The following is a 26,519-nucleotide window of genomic DNA, read 5'->3' as shown; positions in this document are numbered from 1 at the left end:
AACGTAAGTTAAATGAAAGGCTTAGATCAAGTGTAAGAATTTTTTTGACTTACACTAGTGTGAGAATATCATGCCTCGTGTATATATATATATATAAAACAAAAATTTAAAATGATAAACATAATTTGAATAATTAAGAATCTACCGGATTAAATGTTAGTAATTAAAGTAAAAAATTAAATTATATGTAAATTAAAAAATTAAAATGCAATTAAATCTTTTTTTTTTATATAAAAAATATAACCTTTATTTAGAGGAGTGAAATATTATGTTATAATGTAAATAGATCATTCTATTTTTCAGGAAATAAAGAAACCACTTAATGGAGAATACTTGTGAAAAGCAATATAAATTAATTCCATTACGGCCATTTCATTCTAATTAATTAGCAGTTTGGGTATTTCCTGGAAACTGGGAGAATTGACCAGTTGCACCACAAACAAAGCACAAAATTGAAATGTTTTGTTATAGTACTAATAGTTGAATATTCTATTCTTCTAAACCAAAAGAAATAAAAATAAAAATAAAAATAAAAATAAAATTGAGAACCACGCAAGTATTCCTAAAGTGGATTCCGTTCATATTAATATAGACTACTTCAATTATCAAAGTCAACTTCTTTAGATACATTATATTAGTGATATGGTTCATGACATCGGAGCAATAATCAGGCATTGCCCATGCTTTCTTCAGTTTAATTATTCTTTCCATGGTCATTGTAATATTCCGTATTAAAAATTTGTTTCTAAAACTTAAAATTAGTAAAAAAAAAGTTAATAAAATGACTTTATAAGTAGAAAATAATTTATGTTTTTGTTTTTTTATTTAAAAATAAATAACTTGCTTCTAACCTGTGCGAGAGAAATTTTATTATTTTTTATACTAATTTTTCTCTTATAAAAATTTTCTAAAAATATATTTTAACAGAACCTACGTTATTAATATATTTATATTTATGATTATCTGTTTTCGGTCAATTAATTGAGTTAATTATTTTTTATCTGTTTTATTTTTCTAAAATGTTTTTCTGTCTCTTTTTTTTCTCTCTCCGTTAGATGTTATGATTTTTTAATTAACTTATTTATGAATGAAATATATATTTATTTATAAGTGTTTATATAACAATGTTTTTTGATACACATATACACTTAAAAGAACATTTGAAGAAATATTGTTTATCATAAGATGTTTGCTAATTTGATACAAGACAATGCATATTTTAAGATATTGCTAATATTTAGTTTACAACAATTACTTGTTTATTGATAACTTTTATTGATATAGTATTTGAATTTATTGACAATAAAAATCTATTTAATAATAAAATAATATGTTATTATTCAATTTAATAATTAAAATATAATTTTTTAAAACCTTTTAAAAAACCGTGTATCTCACGGTACCTACACTAGTATATGTATATATAAAGTAGAAACAAATGCTTAGAATTCAAGCATGGCAAAGATGGGAACTGAACTTAGAATTGATTCCACTGATTATAGGACCGAACTTCTTTCTCCAACAATAGCTGCAGAGAATGTGTCTATGGCTAGGCAACCTTCATGGAGGATCAACATGGATCAGCATCGCTTACCAGAAAGGCATATGGACTCTCATTTTGGCTTTGGATTCTTCCTAAGGACACTCAGTATATAATATAAATTGATCACTTTGTTATTTTACTTTTTATTGTTTTTCCCTTTCAAATTGCCCTTTTCTTTTCTAAGATAGTATTAATTTGTATCTTTATCTCTCAGAGAGACAAAGGAAACTTACTGATTATTACAAGAGACAGGAAAGGCTTCTTAAAGGGTATCAGGAAGTGGACTCGTACACTGACTTGGGCATGTTACCTGAAAATTTAACTGAGGTATGAGGGAAAAGATGAATTCACTCATTTATTGCCATTTTTTTCTTTAAAATTGTAGTTTTCATGTATATATGAATGGGAAAAAATAATTCTCAGGATGAGTTGAAGGAACTTGAAAGGGGTGAGAAGGTGGCAATATATGCATCTAACATAGGGAACATGGTGCTCTTTGTAGCAAAAGTGTATGCATCCATTGAAAGTAGATCACTGGCTGTCATTGCATCAACTTTGGACTCACTCTTGGATCTCTTGTCGGGATTTATACTTTGGTTCACTGCTTATGCTATGAGCAAACCAAATCATTATCAATACCCCATTGGCAAGAACCGGATGCAACCTGTGGTAATTGCTTCTTTTGTTTAGAAGACACTTATTTTAAATCTAAGATTCTTTAGTAAATTAGGAATTGAATGATTAATTAAATTTCCTGCAGTCTCTCATGGTTGTGCCTCTATATAGTTCACTAAAACTTATCACTGGTTTGCTCTCTCTAGCTAGTTGCTTCATAACTTAGAAAATTTGTCATATGTGGGGTTTAATACACAGTTCATCTCTAAATATGTCATTAACATTTTACATGCCAAATACTTAGTTCTTAATAAATTAAAATTACATATGTGACTTTGTCGGTGACTGACCCACAAATTTTGGGTCGTAGAAGCAAGACAATTTCTCATATTTTACATTAAAAAAAAAACATATGATAGAAATTAAGATGCCAAAACAAAGGTATAAAGTTAAATACAATAACCTAGAGTGAAAACTTAACTGTAGTAGCAAGTGAGTTCATCCTTCTGTTTTAATTCCTTAAGTTAATTCAGTTGTTTAATTGTGAAATATGGAGTGTGGGTTATGGTACATCATCGCTTTAATGCATTTTCTTACTTTTTTTTTTATTTTCTTATCCCTTTCGTCTTCCCCTTATAAGATCTATTGTGAATGTCTAGTTGAGAAAATTTAAAAACTTTACATGTGAGTTTAAAAGAATTAAGAATAGTGATCACGTTAAACTTTTAATATAAAAACTAGAGTAAACCATGTGTGATGTTATTTCTCAAAAGATCAATAAAAAATAGAATGATAAAATTGATTTAGAGATTAAAAAAACGAATTTAGGTATTTCTTTGACGTATTGGGAGTTGAATACATTCAAGCAGGGTGGAATCGGTCGTATTTTTCATTATTATAAGAATGATAGCTTCGTTTCCAATTTTTAAAAAAAAATTTAAAGTATATGCGTGACTTTTTTAAGATTCATGAAATGTCTGCTAAACTTTTAATTTTAATCATTCGTGTATGGTTATATGGTTCAAATTTAATGTTCTCATAATCTTATAATAAGAATTATTCTCACTATATGTATGTAAAGAGAAATCTATTAACATTTAGCGTTAAAATTTATATTATTTAATAATTTTTTTATAGAATACGATAGTGGTTGGTGACTAGTTCAACTATTGACATAAAAGCAAATTTGATATGTATTTTATCATATTATTTTATTTTAACACGTAATAATTATCAAAATTTGAATAATAAATTTTAAAAATATTTAAATTATATGAAATTTTATATATAAATATTATAAATTTATGCAACAATTTAATAGGTCAATCTCATGTTATATAAAAAGTTATTAAGCAATATAAGTATTTAAATTTAATACATGATGTGAATGAATCCTAACTTGTAAATAATATATGTAATTCATCACTGCTAGATCATCCATTATATCTCATTTTCTCTTAAGAGTATCACTAACGTAGACATTGTTTTTATTAAAATGTTTGGTTATTCGACATACAATTTATTTTTCTCAATTGTGCACGTATATGGTGAAGATTTTCATTCAATTTTAAATTTTGTTTACATTTGCTTTGTGTGCGCAAAATATTGACAGGGGATAGTTGTATTTGCATCAGTCATGGCAACTCTGGGATTACAAATATTATTTGAATCAGCGAGGGAACTCATCGCAAAGGTATAGATGTAAAGCATAGCTTATGCCTTATAGATTCTATGCTTTATTTTACATATGCGCTAATCTGTGCTTTATTTTATTGACAGTCTCAACCTGATAGGGATCCAGTGAAAGAAAAGTGGATGATAGGGATTATGGTCACAGCCACTTTGGTGAAAGTTTTGCTCATGACTTATTGTCGCAGGTTCAAGAATGAAATAGTGAGAGCCTATGCTCAGGACCATTTCTTCGATGTCATAACAAATTCAATTGGCCTTGCCACAGCAGTACTAGCCATCAAATTCTACTGGTGGCTTGATCCTGTTGGAGCCATCCTGGTTCGTCCTTTTTTAACTCTTTTTAACAAATTGCACTAACCCTTTTAGATCTTTAACATGTTATATCTTGTTTGTGTTGAGATATAAAATTTATTAAGAAAATTTTATAACAATTTATTTAAATAAGATATATCAAAACGTATATTAAAATATGTCAAAAAAGAGTTATAGTTGTCCATAAATTATTGTGAACCTGTCTTTTGTACTCCTTTTCTATAGTTAGACTGACTTCTCTCAGTTCATATGAAATCAATCAAGAGATCTATATTAATGGGAAAGGTACATGGTGTTATACTTAGAAGCACAAAGAATTTTAAGTGATAGTCATATTATATTATAACTGTGTTAAATATGTATTTACGTCAAATAATTGACACTTCAACTACTTTTTATTGCATTGTTATAATGCTTTCTTAAATTTTATACTAATACTAATTAAAATGATATAATAATTAGATTAATTTAACATTTTATTATGTCTAGAATGATTTATACTCATTTTGAAAATAAAAATTCTCTCTTATACTTCAAAATTATTATTTTATGTTAGTTTCAGATTAATTTTATGGATTGTATATAACATATCATGTCATATGATTTTAAAACTTTACTGTATATTTGCCAATGTTGTATTATATTTTATATCTCATGCCGTCTCTGTTTTCCAAGTGTTATGTCCTATGAATTTAAGGAGATTTATGTAAGTATTGAATATTATGGTCCGATTTGGATAAATATCTCAATAAATATTTATAAAAGTGAAAAGTTAAGTGGTAAAATGAATCAGTTTTTTTATAAGTACTTTTTTTTTCTATTTTACAAATAATAATGCAAAGCTATGACATCATAACTATGCAGATAGCTCTATATACGATTAGTAACTGGGCCAAAACAGTCATGGAGAATGTGTGGTCATTGATTGGTAAAACAGCCCCACCGGAGTACCTTGCAAAGCTAACATATCTATGTTGGAACCATCACAAGGAGATCAAGCACATAGATACAATGAGAGCCTACACATTTGGGTCGAATTACTTTGTAGAGGTAGACATAGTTGTATCAGAAGAAATGTCACTTAGTCAAGCACATGACATTGGAGAGACACTTCAAGATAAGCTTGAAAGGCTCCCAGAAATTGAGAGAGCGTTTGTTCACATTGACTTGAATACCACTCACAAGCTGGAGCACAAGCCGAAGGTGATATAGATAGAGACCCAACAAAAATTAGGAAATGTTTTAAGAGTGATTAATGATGGATTTGGATAGCATATAGTAGATTTTAGTGAGCTTCTTGTGTAATATTAATTGTCCATGTAAAACACTAAATGGAATTAGCTTGGTATCTGTCTCAATCTCGGGTAGGGATGGGTACAAACAAACTCGTTATCTATATATTCTTCATTTAACATATTAAGTATATTTTATTTTCTTTCATTTGGGTTTAGATAAAAATATGCATTTTTATTATTTTATAATAACTTATTCGTAAATGAACCCATAATACTGAAAAGTTGTTGAAAAAAATTAATATCATGATATCTGCCTTGCTCCTGAACTCGCCGTCTCCAATATACATGCGTATATTAGCTTAAATGCTATTGAAATACATGTAAATAGAAGAAGAAAAATATATATAGTGTAGTACCATTGACAAAGATGGAGTCAAGGTTGGGTTTGATAATGGGGAGTGCAGATCAAGGACTAGCAGAGGGAAATCCAACTCCGCCCCGTCCCGATGCCATCACTTAATTGAAACATAGAAAAACGAAGATTGAATAAATTTACTAAATTAAATATTATAATTTTTAATATTTAAAAATTTTAAAATGTAAATTAATATTAGATTATATATATATATCGAAAAAAAATCACTTGATATAAAAAGATTCCTAAAAGACTCACATTTTTCATGATACTCTTAAAAATGTTCTTATTCTAAAATTAGTATTCACGGTTCTTTACATGTTTTATCACCAATTCTCAATCACCTTTTCTAATGTACTAGCAATCTCAATGTCACATGTTACAAATACCTTTACTTAATTAGGACACCTAATGTGATCCATTAGGCACATTTCAAGAAAAACATATAGAACAATTTTCTTTTTTAATTATATACATGCAAAAATCGTCACTCAGAGGCTACCAAAATTTCAACAAAATTCCCCAAGTGTAGAGTAGAAATCCAAAACCAGACCTTTATTTCTTACCTTAATGAATTTTACTAATTTATTTATCCATTATTTTCATAATTTATAATGCTTCTATTAATTTAACTTAACTTGTATACACTAAAAGTTAAAATTAGACTGTGTAATAATATGAGTTTCCAAATTTAAGTATTTAGAATTGAATTAAAAAATAGTAAAAAAATTAATGAAAATATTACTCATAAAATACAAATTACATAGATAAAAGTTAAAAAAAAAAATATCAATAGTTATTTGTGATCATAAAATACTTATTAAATTAAAAAAAAATTATTGTATTACTATACGATTAACTAAAATAAAAACATTAAAATAAACAAGTAATCATACAAGAAAAGATAAAATAAAAAAGTATATATATATATATATATATATATATATATATATTAACGTGAATTAAACACATGTGAAGAAAATCATTGGAGGTATCAACGAAGAGAGAGTAGATGACATGATTTTTATCTCGTGAAAAAATATTAAAAAAGACCTAAAAAAACTTTAAAATAATTGTTAAAAGATTTAAATTTTTATCAAGTTAAATAACATCGTGAAATATTCTTGAAATATTTAGTAGAGATGGACTTCGTAATATCTATTCAGATCTCGGTTAAGATGGTGAGTAGATTGAGCGGGTGAATTTAAACGGATTTTAACTAAAACAAATATGTTAAATTTGACCTCTCATATTTTATGAAATTTGCATTTGAACGATATTTGTGATGTTAGTGTTTTTCTCTCTAATTTTTAGATGTAACAAAGCAAAGTAACAACTATTGAGTGTGTGAGAGAAGTTTATATCTGACCAGAGAATAGAAGTCATAGTTAACGAAGCCTGGTCTGAGTGGAGCAAGAAAACAAAAGATAGTTCAGTTCGGAGGAGGAGAAAAAGCAACAAAAATGAGCATTAAAGCTTGAAAAACATGTGGATATGAACATCCTTCCTTGACAGAAGTGAAAAAATAACATAAAATGTTGGAAAGGACCGGTAAAAATCTCTAGATATGATGGCGAGGTGAATGATTTAGATATTTTTTTACTATTAAAAAATAGAGATTGAATTGGCGAAGTTTTGTTGATTGAAACGTTAAGCTATTGAAAATGAGATGCTGATCGAGGTTAAACTAAGAAGCTATGAAGATTGAAAAAGGTGGGCATAGTACAGGGTCATCATTTGACTCTCTTTCGAAAAATGAAATTACTTTGTCATGGATTGTCCTTGTGTGTGATTCAGCTCTCATAGGCATGCATTTTTCGGTTCGGATCGGTTATAAAAATTAAATACAAAATGGCATCCGTCCGTATATACCCATTTTAATCTGATACCCGCTCCGACTCACCTGTTACAATTTTCTTTTCTTTTCGGCCACCGCAGGTTCAATCAGGAGGCTTAGCTTGTTTGAAGGAGTGACTCTAACTTCTCTAAGCGTGGCCTGCTTGTTTGATGTTTCACAAAGGCAACAGGAAATACTGATGACAACAGGAAATGCCATAATTAGACTAACAACCAAAATAATACATAAGAATACAATGATTTTGAATTATTTGGCCCCTTCTCCCTCGAAAACCATGACAATTGAAGCAAATTAACCATAAATATCATAACACCATGTCTTGTTTAACAATTGAGAAACAGAGAACACCAATAGTAAGAGAACAACTAATTACCATCATATTGAGACCCAAGTTGCAATATATATCGTCACCAGAAGACCCAAAGAGAAACAAAAAACGGAAGTATGTCCGAGGTTACGAATGAGACAGAATAGCAACTGAGTTGAGAACTGAGACTCCCACAACTTATGCTTAAAAGTCAAATAACCGTAACTCTTATGTAATTATGCATTAACAAAGCTGTGCCAACATGTTTCAAAAGCTAGATAACTAGAATTGTAATGCTGGCATCTCAATAAGTGCAACCTCTCATGCTTTTATCTGCATATCAATTCAATCAATGCCAACCCATCCTGTTAATCAAGATTATCCCTCATTCACAAATAGTACCCAAGATTTTAAACTGCAGTCACAAAAATTGCTGGTAAGCAGCCAATACAGCCTCAATTGCCATTGAAAGACTTCCAAAATCACAATACTGCAGTTGTGAACCATAGTAGTAGTATCATAAATACACAGCACACAGATTCATTGAGGCATACAAGATAGCAAGCGATGCCAAATGAAGCCAAACTCTAGGCATGAGATAGTAAATTTCACAGCATGTATTTTGGAATTCCCCACGTTATACCCATATGAAAAATAGTGAAGCCAAAACACCATGGTCGTCAGCACCCTCTGCAACAAGACCATATCATGTTACTAAGCAAAATAAGAAAATCCAAATTCAACAAGGAGGATTTTGTTGCAAAAATACCAAACAAAATACGTATTCGAAGAGTCATTTACATTTAAAATATCAAAAGCACATCAACCAACTACATCACCTAATTTACAAAAAGTCCAAATAATGTTTTTTAGAAAAAAAAGAACCTCTCTCATTCACTCCAATATTTCTCATCACCCTCTTTTCCCTCTCCCTCGTCACTCTCGGAACCATCCTCAAACATGCTCATCTTGAATCTCATCACATCATCCACACAAGCACTCCTAAACAGCCCCACATCCACAGCACCAGACACCATGTGATATCCACGTGACCTCATATCCTTCGCCCCATCATGCGGCATCGCAAAACCAGACAAGTAAGCCCCGACCTCAACGTCGTCGTTTCGGCTCCCCAACACTTTCCTCTCCGCCTCCCTCAACACCTCTTTCACCTTCTTGTTCCCTGGGTCCCACAAGTACCCCAAGCTTGCACTAAGATCCAGCGGCCCCATCTGCACGCAATCCACGCCATCAACGGCTGCGATCTCTTCAACATTCTCCACCCCCTCCTCCGACTCCACCTGGCACATGATCAAAAGCTCGTCCAGGTAATTACCGACGTATCCTTCGTCGATGCCGTAGTTAGATGCCCTAACGACGGGGTGGGCCGAGCCGCGAAGCCCGGCCGGGGGGAACTGGCAATAGGAGACAGCTTTTTGGGCCCATTGAGCTGAGTCGATCATCGGGAACATAATGCCCTGAGGGCCCAGATCGAGGGCCTTCTTGGCCCATGCGGCGGAGGTTTCAGGAACGCGGAGGATCGCCGCGGTCCCCGAAGCGGCCAGCGCGTGGAGGCAGGGGAGCGCATCGCTGATGCCGCCGTGGCCGTGTTCCATGTCGACTACGACGAAGTCATAGCCGGAGAGGCCGGCGATCTCGGCGAGCGTGGGGGAGAAGGAGAGGAGGAAGAGGCCGTAAAGGGTTTCGCCGTTTCGGAGGCGGGATTTAAGGTTTCGGGGTGATGCGGCGGATGTGACGGTGGTGGTGGCGGCGGCGGCATCGTCGGTGGAGGATTTGGGAATGAGTGGGGTGTGGGGTCTTGAGGAGGATAGGGATTTGAATTTGGAAATGGAAGAAGGGGTGAGAGAGTGGGGTCTTTTGAGAAGGGAAGAGAGGGGTGTGATTCTTGTTTTCGTTATTATTGGGGGCCTGAGAGTGCTCCCTGTTATGCTCCCCATTTTTTCGTTACTCTTCACTCTCCCCACAACCCCAGTGCAGGTCACTCTGTTGCCTGTCTCAGATTTGTTTTTCTTTCCTTTTTTTCCTTTTCAGATTTGTTTTCGAGTTTGTAGTGATTCTGACGGTCTCGGGTCATAGTTTGTTTTATAACTCTTAAGTCAAAATTTATTAAATAATGTGTCCCTCCTCTGTAATATAACAAATCTCATTCATGTATTTATAACTTTTAATAAATTTCAAATAGTAAATAAATAAATTTAAAAACTACGCTACTTCACTCCTCTCAAGGAAATAACATGAGTCAAACTAATACACAAACTGGGATCTCTTGTGGAATGGTAGCTGAGTCTAATTGCAGCCAAAATTTTCTTTTAAAAAAAATCATGTCGTACGCTTTTGTCATGTAAATAAGTTGAAATTGTTGTGAATTAGTTGAGCTTAATTTATTAAATGTTGGGTTAAATTTATTTAAATAATAAATAAGTTTTAATTTAAAATTAGACTTAATTATTTAAATAAATTAAGTTTAAATTTTATAAGTTTCACATATACATATAAGTTATTAATGTGAAACTAAAATTTGAGCTTAACTTTATGTAATATATTTGATTAAAAATTATGTTATTATTATGATTATTATTGTGTGTTTTATTTACCTAGTTCTAATTTTTAAAAGCTATATTTAAAAAAAAGTGACATTAATTTTAAATATATATATATATATATATTATTTTTATAATATAACTTTTTAAGATTAAATTTAAGTAATTTTCATCATCATCTACATAAATTTATATTCTAATATAATTTTATTTTACTTTTTAACATAAGAGTATTTACTAAATAGTAAATTAAGAAAAAACCTTATTTATAACTTATAAAAAAACACAAATTATAAATAAATTAATGAAGAAGTTCAAACATTAAAATTTTTAATAAGTCAAATTTAAATTTGTTTAAATGAATGAATAAATTTAAATTTCTTTTATAAGTCAAGCTTAAGTTTTAATTATTCTCAACTCTGCACTTTTATCATGTACAAGTTTAAAGTTAACTTAGTTGCTTATAGACTCATAATGTGAATAATTATTCAAATATTACTAAAATATGTATACATAATTTTTGATAATAGAATTATTTAATTTTTTAAAATATAGATAATTGTTCATCATGTTTTCAATTTAGTTGATGGATTTATAAGATAAAATAAGACAAAAAATTAAGTGAATTAAGATTAATTTTTTCTTTCAATCATTATTAAATTAATAAACTTACAGATTTTTTACTTTTTTTTTTTTTGTCTTATATAACTATTAAGTTGATAGCTTAGAGAAAAGATTACTAACATTACGTAACTATTAGGAGTATTAGTATGAGTAATTTGTAATTATAAAAAAATTAAGATTGAAATTAAATTAAAAATAAATATAAAAAGGTATAAAGATGAAACAAAAAATTATAGGTTCATTTCAAATAATTAGAAGTTGCATTGTATTCTTAATCTTTGAAATTTCAAAATTAAATTTATATAAAATATAATAAATGAAAAAAATATCTAAAATTAAATAATAATAAAAAGTTAAATAAAAACTAGTTGAACTCTTGGTTGTTAACATTATTGGTGGTGGCAACATCATCTTCATCTAACCTAAAAGAGTCATTTACGTCATTTGATGGTAAAGAGCTCTCAAAATTAGGTAAAAAAAATATAAGGCCAAAGTTTGAGGATCCTGAAGCTTGCATGTCATTTGAGAAGGTTATCACATCAATAATGATCTTTTTCTACATTTTTCTAAACTTGCTTTCTTCTTCTTCTTTTTTTCCATCTCCTCCTGCTTATGTTGTATGGACAACTTAAGCTATCAAAACTCTCTTAACTCTTGTTCCATAGGACCACTTGCTTTTAGAGTTGTTAAAGGAGTTTTATTTGTTCTTGGATTAGTTGTGTTTGCTACTACAACTTCTAGTCAAGGGTATGCACATGCTCTCTGAAGGCATCATCTCTAGTAGCTGAGTCAACGATGAAAGGTAAAATTCTACTATCAAGATAGTACCTCATTCCATATATATAACCCTTATATAAGTGTCAACTCTTGAGTTCAAACATTCTTTGGAAGTGCAGGGTTATCAACATTAAAGATTTGATATACCAAATTAATTCTTTTAGGATTAAATTGGCAACGTTAGAAAAAAAGTGATAAAAATAAAAGAATTTAACTTAACCAATAAAGTGTTAGAGAGAAATATAATTGAAATTTCATCAAATTAATTCTTAAATAAGATTAATGCGATGTTAAAAAGACTATTTTGTTACAAAAACATCGGCAGACTATAATACAATAAAGATTTAACTCCTTAAAGAATCAATTTGGTGGCTCAAATGTTTGAAAATACTATTTTGTGGTTCTTAAGTTGGAAATTTTCACTGTGATAGTTCAAAGATATGATCAATGTGCCATTCTCATCTGAACCATTTGTTGTTTTATTGGCACTGTTTTTGGTGGAACAGATTCCGATCATTCAAGACAGATACGAGGAGTGAGGAATTTTTACTCTCTACCTTTTAGAAGTTTTTTCTTTCTGTGTGATTGGATCATGCTTTTAGAAGTTGCATGGTGAACTCAAGACATGCTGCCCCTGCAATATCTCATCGCTGGTAAAGCATGTGATTTGTAACTTCAAAAAATAGCATGATTTTCTTCATTCTTAGTAAACTAGAAATTAATGTGAGCAATATGAATGTCATTATTTTGAGGCATCTTTTTTAATTGGAGAAGGTAATAGTTATTTGCCAGTTCAGTCACTTTTGTTTCTTCTCCGTTAATCCATCTTCAAATTGATTCTCCTTAGGTGCACAAAACAAGACCCAGATAAAATAACAAGTGAAGGGATACAAAGTAATTAAGTAGTTGGAATACACCCTATTTGGTGCACCACTAAGTACATTACCCTACTCATAGGATAAATAAATATTTTCTAAGACAATAATGACTTGCTTCTTAAATTGAAACCTAAAACTATGCACAGATGAAATGTGAAATAAAGATGAAAAAAATATAAGAGAAAGAACTAGAATAAACAGAAATAAAGTTGGTAAGATATGTTGTTTGAAAGAATAGAAATAAGAGTACAAGAAATAAAAGAAAATTCACTTGTTTAAATGGCAGAAAAATAAGGTAAAAAAATATTTTATTATTTAACATTAATAATGAATATTTTATCATATTAAATTAGTAAATTAAATAGGTAAAATTTTTAAAATAAAAAAAAAATTTTAATTTTTAATTAAAATTGAATTAGAAAACAAAAAAGAAAATGCTCTTATTTAAGAATTATAACCCATAAGGTTAACCATTGCAATTTTCCATATCAGAGCTAAAAGGATTATAAATTATTTATCCAAAAAATAATTTAATTTTTCAAAATTTTTTAAAATTAAGTAAAGAAAACTCATTTTTCTACTTTTATTTAACAAAAAAAAGAGATAAAAGACAAAAAAAATCATTTTCAAAATTTTAATAGAAAAATTATAATTCATCTTCATAAAATTAAGAAAAAAAATTCAAAATCAATTTTGATTAAAATGTTAGATTTAAAACCAGTTTTGGTTAAAACAACATATTTAAAATGAGTTTTGGAAAAATTAAAATTTTAAAACTAGTTTTTTTGAATAAATATTCAATTTATTACTAAAATCATATTTAAAATTTTGTTTCAGAAAAATAAAATATATTAATTTTAAATTTAGTTTGTATAATTAGTTTCTAAAATGAACTTGATTTGATTTATGCAAATTTAATCTACGCATAATTTTAGTCTTTGTATTTTGACTTATACATGCTTTTAGTTTCTCTATTTTTAACTATTCATGTTCAGTCTTTATATTTTTTTTAATTATTCAAATTAAATATTTTATTTAAAAATTTTATCTAATAATTGATAAAAATATTAAAAAAATATAATATATCATTGAACTATATAAATTGATGATAAAAAACATATAAAATAATTAAATAAAAAGTATTATAATTTACTTTATTAAAATATTTTATACATTTTATTTTACTAATTTTTACAAATCAATAAATATATCATATCTCTATTATATATTTGTTAATTAATAAATATTTTTTTTAGAAAAACTTAAGATAAGTAGTTTAAAAAATTAAAAAAATTAAATTAGAAGACAAAATCGTATATAAATTAAAAAAAAAAAAAAATCAATCGTAGGTGAAGGAAATATTTTGTACCTGAGCTCTTACAAAAATGAGCCCAAATCGTAAACCTAAAATATGGTCCAAACAAGCCGGAAGCAAGCTTACAAGTTGATTTGTGCAGAAAGAGGGTAGAGTGTTTCAAGTGAAGAAGGGTAAAACTAGGAGAAGAGAGAAGAGAAAGAGGTTTTGTTGTTATTGAGGTAGCAATGGCACATCAAGGAGAACCAATGAAGCTACGATGGGGAGAACTCGAAGAGGACGATGGAGAAGATCTTGACTTTCTTCTGCCGCCAAGGCAAGTCATAGGCCCTGACGAAAACGGCATTAAGAAGGTCATCGAGTACAAGTTCGACGACGATGGAAACAAGGTCAAGATCACCACCACCACGCGCACCCGCAAACTCGCCAACGCCCGTCTCAGCAAACGCGCCGTTGAGAGACGCTCTTGGCCCAAGTTCGGCGACGCCGTCCACGAAGACGTCGGTAGCCGCCTCACCATGGTCTCCACCGAAGAGATCCTTCTAGAACGTCCCAAGCCTCTTGGTTCTCCCTCTCTTCCATTCTCTAATTTTTTATTTATTTATGTTATTTTAAATACGTTTCCTCCACTGCTTATAATGTCTCCTTTCTAGGGATTCTGGGTTTTTTTTATTTTATTTTACTAGAAATTTTAGAATTAGTTCCGTAATTGATTATTATCTGTGCCTCTGGATTGTGTTAATGCGGTTGCTAAATGCTATTTGCTCGTGCCATTCTTGGATTGCAGGATTAGAATGTAAAACAACTATAATTAGGATGAATGATTTTTATTTGCATGTTTAATTTATGATTCACCGGAGGACATGATAAGGGTCTATTTGTTGCATTATTTTGGCCTTTCAATGTGGTTTTGTTAAACGAACGTTATATAATCTGCCTACTTTGGAGAAAATAAATTAATGGGTTTTTCTAATTAACTCTGGTTGTGTTCATGAAGGTGTCGATTTAAACTTGACCCCAATGTCTGTAGTATAGTACATAGGTACCTCAAGATTCTTTGAGTAATTGTAGTGTTGCTCAAATGGAGGATCACAAGATTAGTCTACCGTTGACGTTTAATAGCTCTGTGATTGTAAACAGGTGCAAAAACGGAAGAGCCGAAGACTGCTGGAGATCCGTTGGCTCAGTTTCAAAAAGGTGCTGTTCTCATGGTCTGCAGGACTTGTGGGAAGAAAGGTGATCACTGGACTTCAAGGTGTCCATACAAGGATCTTGCCCCACCGTCTGAGGGATTTGTTGATAAGCCTGCGGCATCTGATGTTGTGGCTGCCACAACTGGTTCAACCAAGGCAGCGTATGTGCCTCCTGGAATGAGAGCAGGTGCTGAGAGGACTGGATCAGATATGCGACGTAGGAACGATGAGAATTCTGTCCGGGTTACAAACCTCTCCGAGGACACAAGAGAGCCTGATTTGCTGGAGCTGTTCCGTCCTTTTGGTCCAGTGAGCAGAGTATATGTTGCTATTGATCAGAAAACTGGCATGAGTAGGGGGTTTGGCTTTGTTAACTTTGTCAACAGGGAAGATGCACAAAGAGCTATCAACAAACTCAATGGATATGGCTATGACAATCTCATCCTTAGAGTTGAATGGGCGACCCCCAGAACAAACTAAGTTTGCTTTAAAATGGTATTTTTGAAGGCCTATCTATTTTTGTAATCAGAGTCCTGTACTGTCTGCTTTCTTTGAGATAATTTTTTATTTGAAAGTAATTCACTCTAGATCTCTTAATGGATATTGATAAACACTTAAACAGGTATCATTCTACTTTTTACCCTTGCTTCTACTCTTATAAAGTATTATTTTGAAAGTGAAAATGGTTGATATTAGTCAGGCTGTGTGCGAAGGTTTGACTGTATGTGAAATAAAAATGGACTAAACCATCACACAAAACCTGAACCATATACAATCTCCTCGTTTTATTTATTTTTTTGGGCCAAAGTAAAAGTCACAGTTAACAACCAAATAGACACAGAGTCAAGGCAAAATATAACATCGTTTGATCATTTGCAGTCAGTAGTACGCACCAGTACATGTACTAGAGAGGGGAGCAAAAAGTTAAAAACTGGTCAACTTTCTGCTGTGTAAAATTCGTTAACTGAAATGGGCGGTGAGAGAGAGGGTTCTTCCTTTACTTCTTGTTAGCTACATTGTTTTTATGATTAATATTTTTTAGCAAATATTGCTATTAGTTAAATACTAAATGTGAGGTGAATCAAGGTGAAGGTCAAGATGCTTTTATGCAAACGTTATCTTTACGTGTTGAATGAAAAGAAAAGCACTGCTGTTATAAGCATTGAATATAATGCATTTAGTGATAATTAGGGATGGCAATGGGTAAAGTACCCGATGGGTACTCGCAAAATTTACCCTCAATGGGTAGGGTATTTACCCGCTACACGGGTATGGGGAAATACCCGCAAATTTCCATGGGGATGGGGGCGGGTATGGGTACCTAAGTACCCACCCGCCCCATACCCGCATATATTATTATTATTATTATTATGCTACTTATGTGAGGGAGGCCTTAACTCAAAAGCCCATAATGGGAAGGAATTATGGTTAATACTTTATGTTACTCAAGGCTAGGTCTCTTTTATAATCATTGATAATTATATAATTATATGAGTTGCTCCACAATTTGCCTATCGAGAGTTGTTCTTTAGGAGTGTAACTTACAGAAAGATCTCACCATCACTTCTTATAGAATTCAGAGATCAAGTACAACAAATTTTGCAAGTCTTCAACAAGTAAGCCTAAAACTCTATTATAATTATTATTGATATTTCTAATTATTTTTTATTGTTCTAATTTCATATATTATAGTTTGAATAATTTTTTACTTATAATGGAGGAACTAATAATTTAAGAAAACAAGAATCTAACCTACTTTTATATTTTAGAAAGTTTTTGTGGATGCTTTTGTAAAATTTTAGTCAAGATAAAGATTTTACTATTTATTTTATATAATTTCATGTCTTATATTTTTTACTCAGTTCAGACTTCTTTTATAGGTCATATTTATTTTATTTTATAATACTATATTTTCAAAAAAATTTCTATGCAAAATAAAAGGTTGAGAAATTTAATATAAATATTTATGTTACTCAAATAAAAGAATGCATATTTAAATATATAAAAATCTATCTAATTAAATTTATTTTATAAGATTAACATAAAAATATATTTATCAATAAAGTAAACCATAAAAATAATTTTTTTTCATATTTTTAATAGAAAAATTTATTTACTATTTTATATCGTTTAACTAGACTAATACAATTTAATTATTATATAGTTGATATGCGATTAATTTTAAAAAAAAAATTATTTCTATATGAAACATACAAAATGTTTAGAAATTTAGTGATTAAAATTATGTGATATTATATTGACTTGGGTTAAATAAATTTTTTTATTTAAGTTCTTGCTTTGATATAGGTAATAACAAATGGAAAATGTACGTGAAATAATTCCTTCAAAGGAATCTGAAAGTAGCTCTTCTCCAATTATTTTCATTACTCCCACACAACCTGAAAATGTTCCTAAAAGTACACTTAATGATTCTGGACCGAGTGACAGTTCTGATATTAGAGATCAATCTCAATCCTAGTCTGATACACTTCTTATTTCGGTGGATGGAGATGATTGTGATGCAACTCATGATGAAAAAAAAAGAAAGATGTCGATTGTATGGAATCATTTTAAGAAAAAAATTATTAATGGGGAAGAAAAAGCTATATGCAATTATTGTAACAAGCAACTGACAGGTAGAAGATCAGATGGAACAAATCATTTGCATAAACATTTTCAAACTTGTAAGAGAAGGGCATATAAGGATATAAGACAATCAATCTTATTGAGAGAACAAAAGAAAGTAGACGGATCATCCACCTATTTGAGTAATTATCACTTTGATCCAGAACAATCTAGAAGAGATCTTGCTTCTATGATAATAATTCATGAGTATCCGCTTTCTATAGTAGACCATTTGGGCTTTAGAGCATATTCTGAAGGCCTCCAACCTTTATTCAAGGTTCCTAGTTGAAACACAATAAAAGGTGACATTATCAAAATATATCTGAATGAAAAGTTGAAGACTATGGGACTCTTAGAGAAGATTGGAAGTAGAATTGCTTTAACAACAGACATGTTGACAGCTAGCAATCAAAAGAAAGGGTTTATGGTTATCACAACTCATTACATTACTGATGATTGGGATATGCAAAGTCGCATATTGAGGTATAATTTTTGTGATCATTATATGATATATTTATTTAGTAATTATTTGCATTATTTCAATTTTTTTTTATATATGTATATAATTTATTTTTACATTAATAGGTTTGTATATGTGGAATGTCCACATACAGTAGAAGTTCTGTCTAAAGTATTAATTGAATACATGCTAGATTGGAATATTGATAGAAAGTTATCTACCATCACTTTGGATAATTGTAGTACAAATGATTCTTTTGTTGGTTTGTTACTAAACAAACTTGATTGTTCTTCTCTTATGCTTGATGGTCAATTGTTTCATATGAGGTGTTGTGCACATATTCTCAATTTAATTGCTCAAGATGGTTTAAATATTCTTGGAGATGGTATAGAGAAGGTTAGAAGTAGTGTTGCTTTTTGGACAGCTACACCTAAAAGAGAACAAACCTTTAAGGAAGCAGCACGTCAAATCAAAGTTTCCATTACAAGGAAACTTGTACTTGATTGTAAAACAAGATGGAATTCTACTTATCACATGCTTGTTGTTGCATTGGCTTATAAAGATGTTTTTATTCGTTTGAAAACAAGAGAGCATATGTATACATGTATCCCTACAACAAATGACTGGGAAATTGCTAAAGAAATTTGTAGTAGGTTGGAAGTCTTTAATCGTGTGACTGAGATGTTTTCTGGGACACAATATCCTACAACAAATATTTTCTTCCCATTGGTTTGTGAAATAAAGTTATCTCTGCAACAATGGCAAATTTGTTCAATTGAGGCTATTAGAAATATGACTACAAAAATGGTAACCAAATTTGAGAAATATTGGTCTGTTATACATGGAATCATGGGAATTGCCATTTTTTTGGATCCAAGATATAAATTAAAGTTGTTAGAGTACTTCTTTCCCAAGCTCTATGGAAGTTCATCTTCTTTTCAAATTAACAATGTGAAAAAATTATGCTACTTGTTGTTTGAAGATTATCAAGCTAAAGCCATGGGAATAGTAGAAAGTTCAACTGAAAAGTCTAATGAGACGGAAATGAATTTGGATATACTTAATGTTAACAATTTTTTAAGTGATTATGATTCATTTGTTAAAGATACAAATGATATGCAATCAAAGTCTGAGTTGGATATCTACTTGGAAGAGAAGGTATTGCCTAGAAGTGCTAGTTTTGATATCCTTGGGTGGTGGAAATCAAATGGGATCAAATATTGCAAAAAATTGCCAAGGATATTTTGGCCATCCCAATTTCAACCGTTGCTTCAGAGTCTGCTTTTAGCACAGGAGGTAGATTGTTGAGTCCTCATCGTTCTCGACTCCATGAAGATACTTTAGAAGCACTCATGTGCGCACAAAGTTGGTTGAAACATGAAAATGAAGGTATTGAATACTCTATTAATATATTTATTTAATTAAATATTTTTGTTAATTTTAATTTGATAGCTTAATTATTGATTTTCTTATTATGTACTTGTATGTTTTAGTTTCTATTGGTATTATTGGACCAAAGCAATATGTAAACTTGAAAGATAAACGTTTACAGTCATTTGGAGAGTCTGATTCTGATGAAGAGGTAAAATAGCCTAACTATACTATTTTGACTTTACAATAAATAATTAACTAATGCTATTTTTTTAGGTCTTGCAGAGTGACAATACAGGAATATAAAGTTTAGGAGTTGGTTGTTTTACAAGATCTTGAAGATTATGTGTGTAATTTTGTTTGATTTTTAAGTACTTTAGTTTAGAAAATTGATGTCTTAAGATACACTTAACACTTATGATCTTTGAATATTTATTTTTTATTTATACTTAAACTTTGTTCGGTAAAATTATATAAGCATATTTTTTTTATAACTGTTTTTTTTTCTTAGACATGCGCGGGTAATAGGGGCGGGTATGGGTATGCGGGTACCCAGAGGGTACGGGTACGGGGACTAAAAGTACTACCCATGCGGGTATGGGGCTGGGTACGGATATTTTTTTAAAATACAGGTATGGGGATGAGTACTATAGTACCCTACCCATACCCTACCCATTGCCATCCCTAGATAAATTTTTTTTTTTTTAAGATTTATTCTTTAGATTGTAAAGATATTAGAATTTAGTTTTTAAATAGTAAAGATATAAAGATGTAGTCTTTATTGTCAACTTTCTTTTTGTTAATTGCTGACTTTCCTCTAATGAGATGTTTTATCTTTTGATGGGAGAGTAAATTGTTCTGACTTAGTGACTTGAGAATCATGCCCATACTTTCTATTTTAGATCTTTTAGGGTTCCCATTATCCCCTAACGAGCCTAAATCTAATTTTTACTTATTAAACTCATGGTACTTTTTATTAGCAGTATAAAGAACTTACAAAAATAAATCACTTATATTAAGTTTATACATATATAAGTAACTTGTATAAATGTTATAAATAATATGTAGCTCATCTTATATTATTAGTAATATAAAATTTCTAACATAATCAATCTAATAAAAATCAACATTAAAGATTACTACATATCATTGAGATAAAATTTATATTTTAATTGAAAAATGACACTTAAAAAATATATGGAACGTATAAAAATAATATATATATATATATATATATATATATATATATATCATTGTCTTGATTTGTAAACTTATCTTCTATATCATCTATCAATATCTATTTAATACTTTTTATTTATTTCTATCTTTATCTTCTTATCTTTCTTTGGGTGTATACATCTTAGAGGGTATCTGTAACTATTTTCATAATCATGATTTTTGACATTTATCAGAAAAACTGACAATCAATTTTCATCATTCCTAACCTAGTCCTTATAACACTTGCAACACAAATTTATGATACCAAAAATTAATTTTAAGAAATAATAATTCACCCTAATTTCTTCAATTAGAGAACTAAACAGCCTACCCCTGCATTGGTCGTTTCCCTCGTCGGTCAATTTCCGCAGTACCGGAGCTTGATGCTGTTGGAGAAGTAATATTTGTGCCATAATTGCTTAAATAAGAAGTGTATGAGTCAGAGTCATCAATATCGTAAGCAGAAGTTCCAATAGTAGAAGACATTTCAAAAGTCCCATGACTACGAGGTACACTTCTTTTGTATCTAGAACTGGGTATTCTTGGTCTTGTTGGTTCGTCCATATAGCCTTGTTTCTTCGACAACATCATCACCACACGCCCCATTGTTGGACGCAATTGAGGATCACCTTGAGTGCAGAGTAGACCCAATTTAATACACCTTTCTACTTGTTCAGTCACCACTGTAGATGCCATTATAGGGTCCACTATTTCTAAGGCCCTCCCTTTCTTGTATTGGTTGTATGCCTGTATAAGAAAAGAAAGAAAGAATTATATTGTGAAAAATGTTAGAGAATTTAAAATTAAAAGTTTGATTAAAAATCGTGACAATGTATTTATTTAAGTAATTTTTTAAAAAGTTTATTATTTATTAAGTCTTTAAATAATGTTTTTAAGATATTTGTTATCAAAATTCTTATATTGTTTATATGCACATTTTATACAAAAAAAGAATTGTAATTTTTTTTCTATTTGTTTCCATTATACCATATATTTTATTTTATATAATAATGTACAAATATAATTTCTTGAAAGGCAAAGACTATAAAGTAAAGTTATGAATGTTTGGTATTTGACACTGTGATGAAAACAAAGATCACAAGCAAATGCTCGAATAAGTTATGTCATGCTTAATTGAGACCTAGAGAATTTCACATATTTCTTATGATGTGATACACAAACTTTTTTTAGCGTTTAACTAGTAAGTATTTCTTATTATGAAATAGTAATATATATTCAAGTAGAAACTTTGTTTAGAGGTTAGTTTTAAGGAAAAAAAGGTTTATTAGATGAAACTTTTAGCTTAGGAGTTTTTAAATATAAGAGAGAGCCTTCATAAATTCTTTAGTACATTTAAAAAATTCATGTTTTTAATTTTCTTTTTAAATTTAAATTTTTTATAATTTTTATTCTTTTTCCCTTCTCATTTTTTTTATCTTTTAAATTATTTTCTCTTCTTTCAAACTTTCAAACAAAATTTAAAAAAAAACAAATATTGAGTTATTATTCCCATTGCTTACATAACATTTTCATTTATATCTTTATTACGTGACATCTATTATATTTTTAAAATAATATAAATAATTTTTCCTTTTTTCTTAGTATATATGTAAGAAAGATGTTAGAAAATTATATTTGATTTTTTTTTCTTTTAAATATGTTAGGAACCATAACAAACAAATAGTGATTGAGTTGGCCATTACATTTTGTCTATGGAAAGATGTCTTAATATTATGTCTACTAATTAAATACACATGTATATTCTCACTTTTTAAATTTTTTTCATTAGTTCTTGACATAGTAGTCTGTCACATAGCTAAGTCTCTTATTTAAATGGATGCTTGAGAAACATTAATTTTTTTGGTGACTTGTCAATACATAGGGTGCTAAAATGACGTCGTTAACACATAAGATCAAGATATAATCTGACTATTTATGTCACTATCTTTGTTGCCATCTACGACCCTCCCTTACCTATAATGTTTCCAGTCAACCACACCACCTATTCTCTCTGTGTGCTCCTTTTACTCTCTTCAACCACCATCAAGACCCAAAATATAGGAACATCATTCAATTACTAAGAGCTCATACATGATCGGCCAAAGTTGCAATTCCTGCCATCTTTCTCAATGTCCAACTACTAAGAGCTCACAAATCACAGGGGCAAAGTTGTTGTTTTTGCCATCCTCCTAAACTCATCCACCAAGAACTAAATGTACATACTCACCCACACCCATCACGAATTGCACCAGATCTCCTTCCTTAGACGTGAACCCATCCACCATCGTTCACTTCGTTGAAATCTCCATTGGACCATCTTATCCCAAGTCATTGAAGAAGGAAAGAGAGTTACAACACTTGTCTCAACGTCATGATTCAGAGGAGAGAGAGAGAGAGAAAAGGGAGGTGGGGGGGTTTAGGACAAGTGGTGGTGTAGGAGGTGGAGAGTTACAACCAGGGACAGATTTAATAGTATTAAAGTGGAGGCAATTGCCCCACTATATTTTGACTTTTCTGTACTAATATATATATATATATATATATATATATATATATATATAATATTTCGATGTCCCCTTTAATATTTTATTTTCCCCCATACTGTCACAGAAACATACGTCAATCACTTTTTGTTACATTGAAGAATTGCCTACAAATTTTACTAAATTTACTTTAATGTCACTCAGTTTTATATCTCATAAAACTTCTCCAACAAGCCAACTAAGTACACATAACAAAACTCACATTTTGTATCTTACGTGCACGTGCCTCTCTTTCTAATTCTTTCACTTCAATTGCTTTTTCTCAAATATTAACAAGGTTTCTTCCTTTTCACACAAGACGCAATAAGTCAGCAACACAATTGCTCTTATTCTCTTAGATTCTGTGATTTTTTTTTTTTGTGTCAAAGCTTCAGTTTTAGATAAACAAATTTATATCCAACAAGCTGTGAGTTGTTCAACAGTTGTTCCAGTGCATTTGTTACTTTTTTATCACTATATTATTTGCATATTTGATTTGTTCTATTTTATTAGTGAATTACTTGTATTAGTTTATTTATTATTGTTATTTTTATGTAAAATATTATCATCTTTATTATTGATTTTAGTTTTGATGAACATGAAATTAATTATAATTATATTGATTTTATTTCTAGCAATGGAAAGATTTTTCAAAAGAAAATTAACATCAGAATAACCATCTTCTCCTCAAGCACTTGATGAATGTAGAAGTAGAACCAATAAAAAATAAATTGGAATTTGATTTAGAAAAACTTCCTAATGATTTTGGTTTGAGGCCAAAAATGTTAGATTATTGTCCAAATAATAGAGACAAAATTAGGAGATATTATTTGCAAAAGGGTCCTTGTCAACCAAAAGAAATTAATTTTTCACAAAGGCAATTTGGGGATATTGTTCGTAAATTTAATCCAGATTGGCATTTAAAATATGACAATTGGTTAGAATATAGTCAAAAGGAAGATGCGGCATATTGCTTATGTTGTTATGTTATGAGATCACATGTTGGTGAACATAAAGATAGTGGTGATGCATTTATAACAGAAGATTTTACAAATTGGAAAAAAAGTGACAGGTTTCAAGTTCATGTAAGAGGCCCAAATAGTTCTCACAATCAAGCATGGAGAAATTGTGAAGCTCTAATGAAACAAAAGCAACATATTGATGTTGCCATATGTAAACAGTATCATCAAATTAAAGAGGAATACCAAATTCATTTGACTTCAATAGTTGATTGCATTCGATTTTTATTGTGCCAAAGGTTGGTTTTTCGTGATAATGATGGGTCAATGTCTTCTTGTAATAAAGGGAATTTTCTTGAACTTCTGGATTTTCTTGCTAACCACAATGAAGCTATTCATAAATTTTTGAAGAATGCTTGTGGAAATCTTAAGTTAAAAGCTCCTACAATATAAAAAGATATTGTTAGAGTTGTTGCTAGTGAAACCACTACAGTTATACTTGAAGATCTAGGAGATAATTTATTTTCTATTTTGATTGATGAATCTTGAGATATCTCTATTAAGGAACAAATGGTTGTGGCTTTACGTTATGTGAATAAGAAAGGGCAAGTTGTGGAGCGTTTTCTTGGTCTTGTTCATGTTTCTAATACTAATGCTCTATCATTAAAATCAGCTTTTGAGTCACTATTTGCAAAATATGGGCTATGCTTATCAAGATTATGTGGAAAAGGATATGATGGAGCAAGTAATATGCAAGGTGAATTCAATGGTCTCAAAAGCTTGAAATTGAGGGAGAATTGTTTTGCATTCTAAATTCATTGTTTTGCTCATCAACTCCAGTTAGCTCTTGTTATGGTAACAAAAAAGCATGTTGAAATTACATTATTTTTAAATTTAGTTGCTAATTTGTCTAATGTTGTTGGAGCATCATGTAAGCGTCAAGATATTCTTTGTGAAAGTCAAACTACAAAGGTGAAAGAAGCATTAGAAAAAGGAAAAATCTCTAGTAGACGTGGCAAACTACAATCAAGAAAGCAAGGGATACTAGATGGAGCTCACATTATGGTATATTACTTAATCTAGTTTCTTTGTTCTCTTCTATGATTGATGTGCTTGAATGCTTGAGGAAGATGGCATTAGTTTAGTTCAAAAAGTTGAAGCATGTGCTTTGTTGAATTCTATGCAATCTTTTGAATTTATTTTCATCTTGCACTTGATGAAAAATATTTTAGGGATTACTCATGAGTTATCTCAAGCATTACAAAGAAGTGATCAAGATATTGTAAATGCTATGAAATTAGTTATAGTGTCCAAACAAAGGTTACAAGCTATGCGGGATGATGGTTGACATTCTTTACTCATTGATGTTTCATTATTTTGTGAAAAGCACAATGTTGTCATTCCAAATATGAGTGATACCTTTCAAATAAGGCGCAAAATGGAAAAGTATCTAATTTACATAATTTTTAAGTTGAATTATTCTATCAAGTAATTGATCAATAACTTCAAAAGTTGAATAATCATTTTACAAAAGTGAATATTGGATTGCTTCTTTGTGTAGCATGCTTAAATCCAAGAGATTTATTTTCTGTATTTGATTAGGAGAAGTTGATTCGTCTTGCTCAATTTTATCCTTCAGAGTTTTCTCCTGTTGTACTTTTGACACTAGATAGTCAACTTGAAAATTATTTTATAGATGTATGCTCTGATAATGCATTTTCAGAACTAGGAGAGATTAGTGATGTTTCTATAAAGCTTATGGATGGTAAAAAAAATGTTGTGTATCCATTGGTCTATTTGCTTTTAGAGTTAGCTTTAATACTACCAGTGGCAACTGCAACAGTTGAAAGAGCTTTTTCTGCTATGAATATCATCAAGAATCGGATGCGAAACCGCATAGGGGATAAATGTTTGAATGATTGTTTAGTTACTTATATATATAGAAAGAGATTTTTTGTAATATTGAAAATAAAAACATTATTCAATATTTCCAGAATATGAAAGCTCGTAGAGAACAATTATGATGTGTATTTTTACTT

At 30.2% G+C, this 26,519-nt stretch overlaps 4 protein-coding genes across 4 annotated transcripts in view; 2 read left to right on the top strand and 2 right to left on the bottom strand.

Annotated features, from left to right (window-relative positions):
- Positions 1 to 1,464: 1,464 nt before the first annotated feature.
- Positions 1,465 to 25,008, top strand: LOC113868745 (metal tolerance protein 10-like). Its single transcript, XM_027504598.1, has 7 exons — positions 1,465 to 1,648; positions 1,758 to 1,870; positions 1,967 to 2,212; positions 3,771 to 3,851; positions 3,938 to 4,168; positions 5,027 to 5,410; positions 24,995 to 25,008. The coding sequence occupies exons 1-6, from the start codon at positions 1,465 to 1,467 to the stop codon at positions 5,372 to 5,374; spliced, it is 1,203 nt and encodes a 400-aa protein (XP_027360399.1). The 3' UTR covers positions 5,375 to 5,410; positions 24,995 to 25,008.
- LOC113868746 (2-keto-3-deoxy-L-rhamnonate aldolase) lies at positions 7,962 to 10,044 on the bottom strand. The gene has a single exon (XM_027504599.1). It carries the CDS (start codon positions 9,933 to 9,935, stop codon positions 8,868 to 8,870), a length of 1,068 nt encoding a protein of 355 aa, XP_027360400.1. The 5' UTR covers positions 9,936 to 10,044; the 3' UTR covers positions 7,962 to 8,867.
- Positions 14,164 to 15,998, top strand: LOC113868748 (eukaryotic translation initiation factor 3 subunit G-like). The gene is made up of 2 exons (XM_027504601.1): positions 14,164 to 14,696; positions 15,273 to 15,998. Exons 1-2 carry the CDS (start codon positions 14,360 to 14,362, stop codon positions 15,803 to 15,805), a joined length of 870 nt encoding a protein of 289 aa, XP_027360402.1. The 5' UTR covers positions 14,164 to 14,359; the 3' UTR covers positions 15,806 to 15,998.
- LOC113870054 (putative receptor-like protein kinase At4g00960) overlaps positions 21,327 to 26,519 on the bottom strand; it is a 21,366-nt gene continuing 16,173 nt past the window's right edge. The window contains exon 6 of the mRNA XM_027506652.1: positions 21,327 to 21,746. Coding sequence (XP_027362453.1) covers positions 21,327 to 21,746 — 420 coding nt within the window. The remainder of the gene's footprint in view (positions 21,747 to 26,519) is intronic.

This window comes from Abrus precatorius, unplaced genomic scaffold, assembly GCF_003935025.1.
Source record: "Abrus precatorius isolate BTA unplaced genomic scaffold, Abrus_2018 Scaffold6, whole genome shotgun sequence".
Classification (NCBI taxonomy): Eukaryota; Viridiplantae; Streptophyta; class Magnoliopsida; order Fabales; family Fabaceae; genus Abrus; species Abrus precatorius.
Note: the sequence above shows the minus strand (reverse complement) of the source record. Positions and strands in the feature narration are given on the sequence as shown.